Genomic DNA, 13,389 nt, shown 5'->3' on the forward strand with positions numbered 1-13,389 from the left:
ATTTGCCAATGAATTATTACTACTACTTAGAATCTCCGGGAGGAGGAGAGCTTCTGTGAAACGAAAACATTCCTACTAGAATACTAAAGGAACAACCTTTCAAATTGTTACCCTTGTTCCAATATGCAATTGTTGCTTTCGCCAGAACAGTCTGTGTTTATAAATTTAAAAAACATTGGAACACCTAAATATTTTTGAGCCTCTAGCAATTACAGTCAATTGAAATTTGTGTAAACAATAATCACTCCATTATGCAGATTTCTTCCAAATTATCAAGATGTTCGAGAAGAGAACATTGTAATGTAGTTTTGTTGTAAAGTGGCCGTTTCTTACATAAGAATCTTAGGACATTATCCCAATGTTTTGTTTAATTTCTTTGTTTACTTCTGTGCCCATAGGTTGTCCATCCGGCACATATGGATTCAAGTGTGATAAGAAATGCATCTGTCAGAATGGTGCCAGCTGTCACGTGTTTAATGGGGCTTGCAAATGCCCGACAGGTTGGTATGGACCAGCATGTGATATCCGTAAGTACCACAGCTTAAAATGGTCGTGCATTCGTTATAGTCTATTTAGTAAAATAATGCTGAATCTTTAAAGTAAATTATACAACCTTCTTGTTGAAGCTTTTAAATAAAGGCTGCTGTTGCAAAAAAAGAAAAAAAGTAATTAATTTCAGGATTTGTTGTCAAGGAGAGATTACATTCTATGATTATGCATAAACTATTCTTCTTCAATCAAAGAAGGGAATTATGGAAATGAAACGTATTTACAACACATTACCATTACTGTCATTTCGGATGGACCTCATAATGTACATTTAGCATTTAAATCAAACAAATCATAAACACGTGAACAAATCCGACGTGATATCCTTTGACATTCATCTTCAGGCTCATTCAGGGAATGCGTCTTATTCAGTATAATGAGTTAACAGGTAGCAACCAACTCGGGGACAACAGCCAGTATTATAACAAAATAAGAATAGCCTCGGTGCGGATTTCTACCAATAGGACTTTCGGAGTTTACAGGACTAAATTTTGACAATTAGAGGCCAGAGAAATTATTCAGACTGCAGTCACAATCATAAATTCTGGACTGCTAAGAGTCAAACAATTACGTAAATCGCCTTCAGCCAATAATACAACTTGACCACGCCCCTTTACAATTTACATATTAGATATTCGGTGCACGATAAATGTTAGGCAGAGGTGCTCACTCCTCTCAAAACACGATATTGGTTACAGACTTTGTCTTACATTGAGCTGTATGCTGTGATTGTAAATTCTTTGTATGTAACCATTTCATGAATATCGACGTGACGAAAAACAAGATTCAAGAATGGTGTTGTATAAGTAATGTTTATCAATTTCCCAAACAGGATCTGAGTGTAATATCATGTAGTGTGTGTGCGATGTGTGATAGCGAGTATGTGAGTGCGAGTGCTTCATGAACTTTTCAGTGTGGGGTCGAGGGGGAGTGTCAAATTAACAAATATTGTTAGCTCGGTTATTGAACCACCCTTTTGAAATGGTGGGGATTTGGCCGAGCGGTTTTGATTGTGATGTCTTCGCTAGGTTTACTGGTTGCCGTACGTTGTGAGTTCGAATTCGATCGAAAATCTACTTAATATCATTTCTGGTTACCAAGATACGAAAACTGGACATTCAATCGAGTCCTTAAATAAAAGCTGGGATACAATTGATAAATTATAATCTCTTTTTGATATTTTCCAGCGCGGCCGTCTATCATTGTATCTCCCAAGATCAGTTTCGCCAGCTATGGTGGCTTTGTGACCTTGTTCTGTGAAATCAACAACATTAAAACCATAAATGTACCCGTTGTGAGCTGGTATTTTAACGACCAACAAATATACGATGAAGGAAGCGACTCCTATGTCATTTCGGATGAAAATAGACTGATCGGGTGACTTATAATTTATATGACAATTTCATTGTAGCGTTTTAGTTGTTTTGTCAAATCATGTATTACGTAGTTCTGCACGCAGATGTTCTACACTACCTCTTATCAGCAGGTTGTAGACATATTCCTAGGGCAAGTTCTTAAATTGATTCATTTTTAAATGCATCAATGGACTTTTTAGATTTATCAGTCTCAGCCGACTTGAGTTAATCCAACTCTGGCCAGGTCAATGGCACTAGCTGAAGAGCACACAACATGACAATAATGAAAGAGTATGCAAATTGTTCATTCCTGACTACATTTTGCAAAATTGTGGAGAAACTGAGCACAGAGACCTACCGAAAAATATTCTTAGGTATAAGACATACAACTTAGATGCTCTTCATAAATGTTTTACAAAATGGACAATACACAAAAGTTAAAATATTTCATCAAATAAATGTTTTAATCTCAGAAAATTTGGGTGTAATAATGGCAAATTGGTAAAATATAAATTATTCCATCTAGTCACACATTTTGTTTTTACTTAAATTACAGTCTGCAATGTTCAAAGTTTTATTTTTGTGTTGTTGTGCGATGATATGTGAAAATTTCATTCACTATATGAACTTGTAATGAATTGTTTTATATATGAAGTGATTTTCGAGAAAAACTGATTTTTCATCTTATATTTGTATACAAGCATGGTGACCCCACCTTTTATCTCTAATGTTGGATTATTTCCATGTGACAGAATTCAAAAATCCATGGTAACATTAACGTCTCCCAGTCTTTTATGTGTTGCTAGCTCTGCAGTCTCCTGTACAAGTACATTTATGTTTCACTGTCAATCGAGCGTCCTATGGCAAAACTGTTCTTAAACTACATCAGAGTCAGAGCATCACTGTCACTGTCGGTATGCAGTGACAGTGACTCTGCCCGTAGGTAATAGCAGGGCAGTTGCCGTATTAACTTTGTATTTTGACAATATTTTGTTTAGTTTATACAAGTGCATTCTTGTTCTACTCCACACAGCATATTGAGCTGTCCAGTATTCAGCTTGCCAACACCGCCTACGTGTACCTTGCATTTGTATCATTGACAAATAACTTTCAGTCTGAACTCTTATTCAATTATCACCAATATTCAAACAAACTGGCTTCGTTGACTTACTGAATATTGTGTTTTTCAGCATGCTGTAGAGAGAAACCAAGAAATTGTGTTTGATACATTGCATAGAAATATTGAAAACAATATTAACAGTTGCAGCTTCTGCCCCGTTACAAGGCCAACTTGTTTTTACGAACATTTAATGGCATTCAAACATTTGTAGACTTTTTCGAGATTAACGTCATAAAATGCTATAAAACGGTTCTAGATTTTTTTCAATTATTAATAACATTAGGACCATTGCACGACATCAAAATGTTGAGAACCAAAATATTTTCAGGGCCCCCTATAGGCACAGCAAAACTTTACCCCCGACTAACCCCAGAATTTTCGGATCCCCCTGAATTCCTCCAGCCCCCTTCACCATTTTTATGAACGCACTTTAAGCTATAAGAATAGTTGGCGAGAGGCGCAATATCGAATTTTATTTAAAGATCCAGCCTCATATCATATGTATGAGACTCAGTGTAGATTAACTACTGATATGAAACTTAAAACTATGCAGATTTTTAAAAAAAATTAAGACTTAATACATTTAGTTGCATTTATGTACTTACGCCTGCAATGTTACTGTACATTCTAGTTTTTGTTTGGGGGCCAGCAATGATGCAAGTGCCAGGATTAGTACACCAACTGTAGTCTCTGTTTCACTCGGAGGAAGTAGCATTTTAGAGAGCCAAGTGTTTGTTCCATTTGCTTACCCCTTTCTCTCTGTCTGCACAGATTTAGTAGCCTTGACATAAAACATATGGATGATAGACTGGCTGGAGTCTATACATGTCAAGCACAAGATATCGATGGTAAAATATACACTGATTCGTCCATCCTTAATGTCGGTAAGTGCTGGTAATTTTCAGTGAAACGAGGCATCACTGCACAGTAGTAACATCCATGTATTCTAGCCATAGCATCGTGTTATCCCAGGGTAGCCTTTCAAATTGCAAAATTGATTATCCCCCATTACCAGCGCTGATATCCGGATAAATAAAAGACTCGTTCTATTTCTGCCTTATTTTTTCATTCAAGCTTTAACTCCAATATTTGAAAATACAATAAAAAGACTGGTAATATTGGGACAAAGCGGTTGGAAAACATACACGATTTTTGTTACTCTGATATTATTGTGACATTTTAACTTAGTAACATACTCAGACAAATTGTGCAAAAATTCGGAATGTTTATAGTCGCGCCAGCGGCTTACTGACTACGCATGCGCTTATTCATAATATACTGTGCGAGTAACCGGAAGTGTACCCTTCTTTCATGGGCGCCGCCATGTTTTTTTTTTTTTGAGTACTCGTAAATAAACAAATACGAAACAAATTACCATGATATAACATGCCTTTTATAAAATATACCTCTTTTATTAGCCAGTAAATGTTATTATACACCTTGTCGCTGATACAAAGTATCGTTGATATAGATAAACGGAGAAAACTGTCGTGCATATGAACGGGGGCATACGCAAAGAATGCTGGGATTGAATTATAGAAGAGCGCCCCTGTGTCAATAATTAGATTCAAAAATTGCAAGTTTTTAGACGGAACGCTATAGTTTTCAGCTTGCAAGTGGAAGGTGGGCAGTGCGGTTACCATTGCAATGATAATTATTGCATAATACGTCCCTTGTTTAGCGCAATAGGCTGTTATCATTGTAAAAATTGCCAATTTTTGTCCAAACTTTTTACACGCTACAGAAAATCTATACCTGCCCTGCTGCAGGGTTTGACGTCGTGTAAGTACGTGAACTGCTTTCATCAGAGGGAGCTGGGCATAGTTGTCATATAATTATAAACGTTTCATAAAGTAACAATTACAGTTTATCATGAATCATTACAAATAACATTGCCAATCTTAACCCCTGGCGCGACACCAAGGGCTGAGCCCTATATAATATTAGATTATTAAGTAACAATAGCAAGAATGAGAAACGCTTCAGTGAAATGCTTTCGAATGTAATAAATGTCTCCCTCGACCGCTTTATAAGCATCAACGTCTAGAGAGTGCTTGTGTGTTTCTCGTTATATGTCATTGCTTGAGTAAAACCAAGGAAATCAACGAATCCAGACATATACCGATGCACGGATTTTAAGAATTTGTTATGACAACTTACTGACTCAGTATTAAAAAACAGAAAAAAGTGAAAAGATTTCAAATGACATTTTCGACGAAAGTATGGCATATTTTTAATTGATGTTAATCTGTGCTATGGCCGGCAATATCATCATCATACTCTTCTTCTTCTTCTTCTTCTTCTTCTTCTTCTTGTGATTATTATTTTTAATTTTTATTATTATTATCATTATTATTATTATTATTATTATTATTATTATTATTGTTGTTTTATTCTCTTTTACATTTATTTTGCTTTTATTTTTGTTGTGTTGTTGTTATTATTGTTGTATGTCACTATTTATGTCACAAATTCATTATACAATGCCCCCAATAGACTACCAAATGACGTAGGTGAGTTCGCACGAATGATTCTACAGTTTTTGTTCTCTATTTACCAGAATGCAATGATGGTACATATGGTCCTACCTGTGAATCCTTCTGTGATTGCCAGGCCAAGACATCAACACTATGTGATCGATATCGAGGCTGTATTTGCAAACACGGTTGGAATGGAACGCGCTGTCAGATAGGTAAACGATTAAAAGAAATAAATGAGGTGACACTTCTGCATCACTATACGACCATCTACTGTTCTTGTGAGAGAAAGGCTTTGCTTCCCAAGAGACGACAGTCTCCTTTTAACCCTTTCACCACCATGGTTTGGCCAAAACCAATTATTATCAGTGCTGATTCTGGACCTGCTTACAGAAAAGGGGATGGGGGTGGTGGTGGTGGTGAACAGGTTTGGTTTGTCATGCGGGATGGTTGTGTGTGTTTGTGTTTAAAAATTAAACGCATAAAATGAACCGTCCATGCCTCTGTTGAATTGCTATATTCGTGATAATTTTTTTTTGAAGTATGTGACATTCACCTTTGATCTTTGATTTTTCCCACTGTTTTTATACGCGCGGTCACGATAGCGCAATATATTATATTTTATAGTTGAAAAAAATATCGGTAGAAAGATGCGACCAGTGTTTGGTTATACACCTGCTTGGTTTTAGCAATCCATTAAAGCTTGCTTGATCCTAAAGAAGAATACAATGAGCACACGTTCACAACAGGATCTTATAATTTTATCTAATTTTTCAATTTTTTTAATGAAATATGGCAAGGGAAACGTATACCTAACGCATAAGGTCATGTGTAAGGCATGCCTCTTTGCAGCACTAATGAATCATACCATTAGAAATTGACTGATATCAACTAAATAAATATGCAAATAAGGTATTAGCTGAGGTAAAAATGTTTAATGACTTTGAACAATATTGTCTCATTGTATGTTCAATGTGCATTGGTCAAATCAATTCAGATAAATACCCCAAATAAGGAAAGTTCATTAAATATGCAAATAAGGAATTGGCTGAAGCAAAAATGTTTAATGACATCAAGAATTTTGCTTCATGGTATCTTCAATGTACATAGCAAGTTTCATCGACTTTGATGAAGTCAATTCAGATATATATCCCTAATTAGGAAAGTTCATTAAATATGTAATTAAGGATTTGACTAAAGTTAAAAATGCATAATGACTTTCAATAATATTTTATCATAGTATCTTTTTTTTAATGTACATAGCAAGTTTCATAATTTTGGTCGAGTCAATTCAAATATATATCCCTAATATCGAAAGTTCATTAAATATGCAAATAAGGAATTTGCCGAAGTGAAAATGCATGACTTTCAAGAATGTTGTGTCCCAGTATCTTCAATACATGTACCAAGGTTCGTCAATTTTGATCAAGTAATTTAGATATATATCCCAAATAAGAAAGTCCATTCATTATGCTAATAAACAATTATCTTTCATGTCACCTCTTAAAACTTTCATGGGTGATATATCTTGGTACTATCAACATTTGTGGCAAATCTCATCAAATTATGTGAAGTCGTTCTCAATGTATATCCGTTTTTTCTAAAATCATTAATTATGCAAATGAGCAAAAATTAAGCAAGCCACACCCACAAAAACTAATCAGGTCTTGCCATTTGCAAACTAAATCTATGTACTAGATTTGATTCTGATCTGATGAGTAGTTTTTGAGATATCGGGTGCACAGACAGACAGACATCATCTCATATGTGTAAACACGTGAGCTAAAACACAAAAAGTTGTAAAGTACTGACAAATTAAAGTTACTATAATTTATTTTAACAAACATTACAAATCAAAGGATACCGAAAAGTCATGAAATGTGATAACAGAGAGACAAATGCTATAAACCACAGCAAAATATGTAAAAGAAACTAGTTATTCACATTACCTTTAATAAAAGACTTCCATGAAACACTATGACTTAAAATAATTATTATTGTTGCTATATTTCAGGTATTGAACTCTAAACTCTAGCTGTACGCATGGCAAATGTCTTTTATCTTGTTTCAGCGTGACATTGGGGCAGTAACAATTTGTACATCGTGGCACCTCTGATAGGAATGGACAATATTTAACGCTATATTTTTGCTTAGATAACTTTGCGTAGTATTTTTGAAACATTTCTAAGCCAGAGTGCATATAAATTAAAAAATACGCCTGCCAAATATATACAAGACATTGGAAACTTCAAAGAATAAATAAGTTGTGGTATCAAGATCAGTATTAAGAAGCACAAGAGTCCACTTTTGGTATAGCGTTAAAACACGATTATCGTAATGTGCATGATAGAGCAATCAAAGCATATAGACTTAATCGTCCAAAAATTGAATGTTTAATACCTATATATGTAATTACAGATTATATAAAACCTTCAATACAGTCATGCCCGTCAGACATCACACAGTACGTAGATCGTGGGACAGACTACGCCACTGTCATCTGGATCGAGCCTGAATCTTTCGATAACTCAGATCACCTGAATTTTACCAGTTCACACCGGCCGAAGGACACATTTGGAATCGGGACAACTTTAGTGACGTACACAGCTGTTGATGGTAGTAACAACATGGCTACATGCATGTTCTACGTCCATGTCATCGGTAATATCAACAATTACAGTTTACGAATTTAAATATGCTATCAATGATCATTTATCCAAATAGACAAAAGATGTACTATGAATTACCTCAGTAAGGACGCATTCTTTTTTTACGGGTAGGAGGTGTGACTTTCACGAAACTGTTTTTAGGGGGGAGACAAATTTTACAATCCATGATTTGAGGGGAGGGGTCAAATTTTACGAGGTTTGTATTGAGTTATGGCAAAAAATGACTTTGGAATTTCACCGAAATGTTGATTCGCTATACATTGTAGTCTATGAGGAAACTATGAATATTTTTTTGAATACAAAACTACCTAAATCTGTGTATTTACAAACTTTGATTATTGGTATTAGTGTACTTGACTAGACTAGGGTGGTTACAGGTCCATGTGTGAGCAAGAAATTTGATTTTGCAATTTCACGGAAATGTTGATTCACTATACATTGTGGTCTATGGGGAAACGATGAATGACTTTTTTACATGTTATGTTTGAAAGAGCAGATGTAAAAAAAATATGATACTGGAATTTCACCCAAGTGATTATTTGTAAAGTTTTAAAGGATTCTTTCAAAGTTCAAAGGTCAAATGAGAAATTGTATTTCAATTATGATATCAATATGAACTGTGACATCCGGAAAGGGTCGCTGTTTTTTGTGCATGAAAATTGGAGAGGGGCGCTCTTTTTCTCGCGAACACTTTTGAAAGGCCCAATTTTTATCTCCTTGGCCATAGGGTGCAAAGAGTTAATGAATCAAATCTGATGCAATTTTTTTCAGGGTCACATTTTACAATTGATGAATTTGGGGGTGTCAAACTTCAGAAATTTAATTTGGAGGGGGTCCTTTTTTGCATTTCATTTTTTGCTCAAGTTCCACCCATCTCCGTAAAAACCGAATGCTCTCTAAGGCTACATTGTGTAGATTCGATTGAAGGTGCTCTGAAGCACAACAAATGTTAGCAATTAATGTCGCTGTCGATCAGAAGTTCGCCTATCATTTCCGTATTTGAACTTTGACTGCAACCATAACCTTTTCTTATCCTACACAAAATGTACCTCGTAACCTTACCATTCTGGCTCTCTTCAATCACTATTGATCCTGGTTATACTTCAACATTGTTCTCCCTTTCATACCATTCCAAATATCCTGGATGAAATTGAACACTTTGGTTGGATTTGGTCATGGAAATTCTTTCGAAGTCATGTTGTCCATACTGAAACGTTGCTCTTTTTATTAAACCCTTTCTTATTGTTTGTTTTTTTTCTCAGTAAAACCAATCGATGGACGTAAAGTCGGAGGAGCAGCCATGCTTGCATTTGTCGCTCTTATACCAGTTTTCATTTACATCGGCTATAAGTACAGGCTCAAGATCTACCTGGCATTTTCTCTTCCCGTCGAACAATATGACGATGACAGTATGCATTCACGATTCCTTTCTTTGCCGGCTGCTCTGTTTGTAATGAGTATCTAAACACAGTAATTTAAGAATAACATGGCAACACAACGCATGCGTTAACACTTTCATAAATTGTTTGCATATTAATGAACGTTCATAGATTGTTAATCTACAAAACGTAAGAGTGCACGACATATGTCGGACTGACATATCAATATAACCCATACATCAACACATCAATATTGAACTGTGATCATTCAAAGATCACTGAGCTATAAAAGCAAGTGTATTCAGTGTGCAAATATTTTATCCTTTATTTTATTTGATCTGCAGGTCTGCCTCACCCATCAAAGTAATATATTATAATTGAAATGTAATTCTACATTTACAAAAACCATACTGTAACATCAATTCACGCTTTTAATTTTAATCAGATATGTTTGTGCCATTAACCGTACCTTGAAAGTTCATCCACTTGCAAGGAAAAATCACCGAAAGGCGAATCTCTCCTGGTGTGAAAATGACCCCGAATTCCTCCGGTTGACCCCCATGATCACTTGAAGCTGTCTAACTGATACCTGGTACTATAAACCATTGATGTTTTTAAGTTCTGTACACAGACGAGTGAACCACGCATACAAGGGAATCTCTTATACGAATATATGACAATAGAAAGTATCATATCCAAAAGCAAAACTGCTCAGAAGTTATTTCATACAGAAAATAACGTTGCAATAACGATTTTACAGATGAAAAAGAATGTGACGCATTTGTGACATACAGCAGCAGAGATGAAGATTTTGTCGATGATGTTTTAACAGATCTTGAGAGAGATGACAGGTACAGGCTTTTTCTGCACCAACGAGATTTCAAAGGCGGTCAAAGTAGGTACCATATATATTCCCTTACATTCAATACGTATTTAAAGTATTTCACTGTGAACAAACTTACTTATCAACTTGTCATAGACTATAAAATCAAAAGAAGATGGCGGACAATTGTATCCAGTGCTAGTGAAAGTTCCATGTAAAGTATTTTCATATGTTGCTGAGAAGTCAGTTCTCGAAATCAAGCAAACGTAAAGTATATCTTGCTGCTACCAAAATAAACTCCACGGTTTCAAATGAAGGGGGGTCTGCTAAATATACAATGATGTTTACTTGTCATTGTGCCACAATGATAAATTCCTTTCAAGCTGGAAGAGGGTTGAATCCTTAATGTGTTCTTATATATAATAAGATAGAACAGAATTAATAATTCTTGTACTAGGTTTGCCAATTCTATCTTAATTCAGCAGCTGTTCTCATATTTTTCACATTCCACTTCGAAACAAACACGTGATATATAGTATATGTATATATATACACGTGTCTGTCATTCTGTGCGTCTGTCCGTTTCTCTGTCTCTGTGTGTGGTACGCATTCAAGAAAGCTTTAGTATATGGCAATGGTAATGTTAAGTGTAAAAAACCGCAACTATTATGATACCAACAGCGATATTTGTATTTCTATCGACCTAATGCTAATCATTTCGTGTAGAGATAAATAATTGCGAAAATAATTAAGAAATTAAATTATTTTAGCTAATATACTGGTAACAAGGCTAATAAGTTGATACGTAAGCAGTAGCCGAGGTTACCGTGGCTGTCTATTCTTGATCACAACTGGGTTAATATGTCACTATTCAAACGTTTGGTTTACAGGTATATTTCGCAATATCGAAGAAGCATTGGACAAGAGTAGATGTACCATTTTAGTGCTCTCTCCCGCATTCATACAGAGTAGATGGTGCCAATTTGAGACAATGGCAGCTATGAGGAAATTAGTGGACAACGGACAACGACTGATACCAATCATGAAAGAAGATGTCTTGCATCTTGAACTCACCCCTCTAATGAAGAGGATTCTGGATTCTGTAACTTGCATAAAATGGAAACAGAATGGTACAGAAAAACAAAAAAATAAGTTCTGGGACGAGCTTGAAAGTGCGGTGAGAAAACGAAGAAGACTGGCGGGACAAAGAGGCATGCACAGAATACTGGTTGCCATGCACCGACGAATTTCAAACTGTGTTGCACTACGCTATGAGAAACTGAATGACGACGATGATATTGTATAGCTCGTCTATCATACCAGACCTAAACGTACGCAAAATACAATTACCCCTTTATCTGTTCGATATGTTTGGCTGACCTGCCAATAAGATGTGACGTCTAACTTCAAAATATAGGGTTTGATCAATGTAGACATGCCATGACAACAGAATAAAGCACTTGACAGGAACTAGTACCGTGGTTAATATATCAGCATATTGAAATGTCAACTTCCCATGTATTTGCACTGTCATTGCCATTAAAGATACATGAATTAGTGAATAGGTTCCATTCTACAAGGTCATCAGGGATGATATGTTTTTATTTTTATGTCTGTAGCCGTCAATCTTGAATATAGGTCTTCATTTCTTCATCGATTGTTAAAAGAACCAACCTTAATGTGTACAACCTAATCTGACACGTTGATTCGTGTTTATAATGTCTTCAGCCATTGCTGAAACCTTTCTTAACGTTTATTGTCCGTTACTGGGCATTAAGGAATTCACAGAATCATTGCGCTAGGCAATATAAATAATAGGGACGACTTTGATTTCACTTTCGTCAATTTCCCCCTAATCAACAGTATCATTCTACTATCACAAGCTTGTTATGTACGCATCCCTCAGTTTATTTGCTGTGCTAGAGCATGCAACGCTTATGCCTAGCGCCTATGTTTTGATGAGATAGTCCATAGCAAACATTTAAATAAAGATTACTCAAGAGAACTGCTTGTGACTTCATTCAAACAATTCTTTGATGGTATCATTGCTTCATTGCATTGATGCCTAAGGTGTCCTCACCCGGCAAATTATATTTGATGCAATTAGTGATAGTAGTAATCTAAATGTGACCATTCCCGTTTGTGACATTAAATAGATAGATAGATAGACAGACAGACAGACAGATAGATAGATAGATAGATAGATAGATAGATAGATAGATAGATAGATAGATAGATAGATAGATAGATAGGTAGATAGATAGATAGATAGATAGATAGATAGATTGTGTAGATCATGAGATGGTAAAGATAATAATAAATACTAAGCAACTACTAATTCAATAACATATGTGACCATGACAGACAGACAGCTCTATAGTTTGACAGCGGGACAGATAGACAGACAGCCAGACAGCCAGACAGACACAGACAGATAGACAGACAGATAGATAGATAGATAGATAGATAGATAGATAGATAGATAGATAGATAGATAGATAGATAGATAGTTTAGATCATGAGATGGTAAAGATAATAATAAATACTAAGCAACTACTAATTCAATAACATATGTGGCCATGACAGACAGACAGCTTTACAGTTTGACTGCTTGACAGCTGGACAGATAGACAGACAGACAGACAGACAGCCAGACAGACACAGACAGATAGACAGACAGACAGACAGACAGATAGATAGATAGATAGATAGATAGATAGATAGATAGATAGATAGATTGTTTACATCATGAGACGGTAAAGATAATAATAAATACTGAGCAACTACTAATTCGATAATATCTGTTGCCATGAATGTGCTACAAGATTTCTCACGTCTCATTATAATGTTATATTTCTGTACAAAACCCCCTCGCAAAGTTTGGAATGGATGTTACTAATTATTGCTCAATATATTCTGCAAAAACAAAATTCCATATGGCCTTCTATGAAAACTTTATTCCTCTCTCTTAATTGCTCTGGAAGTTGTTTGCTCCTGCGAAGCTTGTCAGCCTTAAT

General features: G+C 35.5%; 1 protein-coding gene across 2 annotated transcripts in view; it reads left to right on the plus strand.

The window, feature by feature from the left end:
• The window catches only part of LOC139150971 (uncharacterized), a 29,900-nt gene extending 17,402 nt beyond the window's left edge, over positions 1-12,498 (plus strand). For both annotated transcript variants that reach the window (XM_070723459.1, XM_070723460.1), the window contains 8 exons: positions 399-527; positions 1,737-1,926; positions 3,796-3,908; positions 5,585-5,716; positions 7,920-8,162; positions 9,433-9,579; positions 10,310-10,444; positions 11,263-12,498. In XM_070723459.1, the coding sequence (XP_070579560.1) occupies positions 399-527; positions 1,737-1,926; positions 3,796-3,908; positions 5,585-5,716; positions 7,920-8,162; positions 9,433-9,579; positions 10,310-10,444; positions 11,263-11,678 (1,505 nt within the window). In that variant the 3' untranslated portion in view covers positions 11,679-12,498. The remainder of the gene's footprint in view (positions 1-398; positions 528-1,736; positions 1,927-3,795; positions 3,909-5,584; positions 5,717-7,919; positions 8,163-9,432; positions 9,580-10,309; positions 10,445-11,262) is intronic.
• The last annotated feature ends 891 nt before the right edge of the window (positions 12,499-13,389 follow it).

The sequence above is a fragment of the Ptychodera flava genome, chromosome 15 (assembly GCF_041260155.1).
Source record: "Ptychodera flava strain L36383 chromosome 15, AS_Pfla_20210202, whole genome shotgun sequence".
NCBI lineage: Eukaryota > Metazoa > Hemichordata > Enteropneusta > Ptychoderidae > Ptychodera > Ptychodera flava.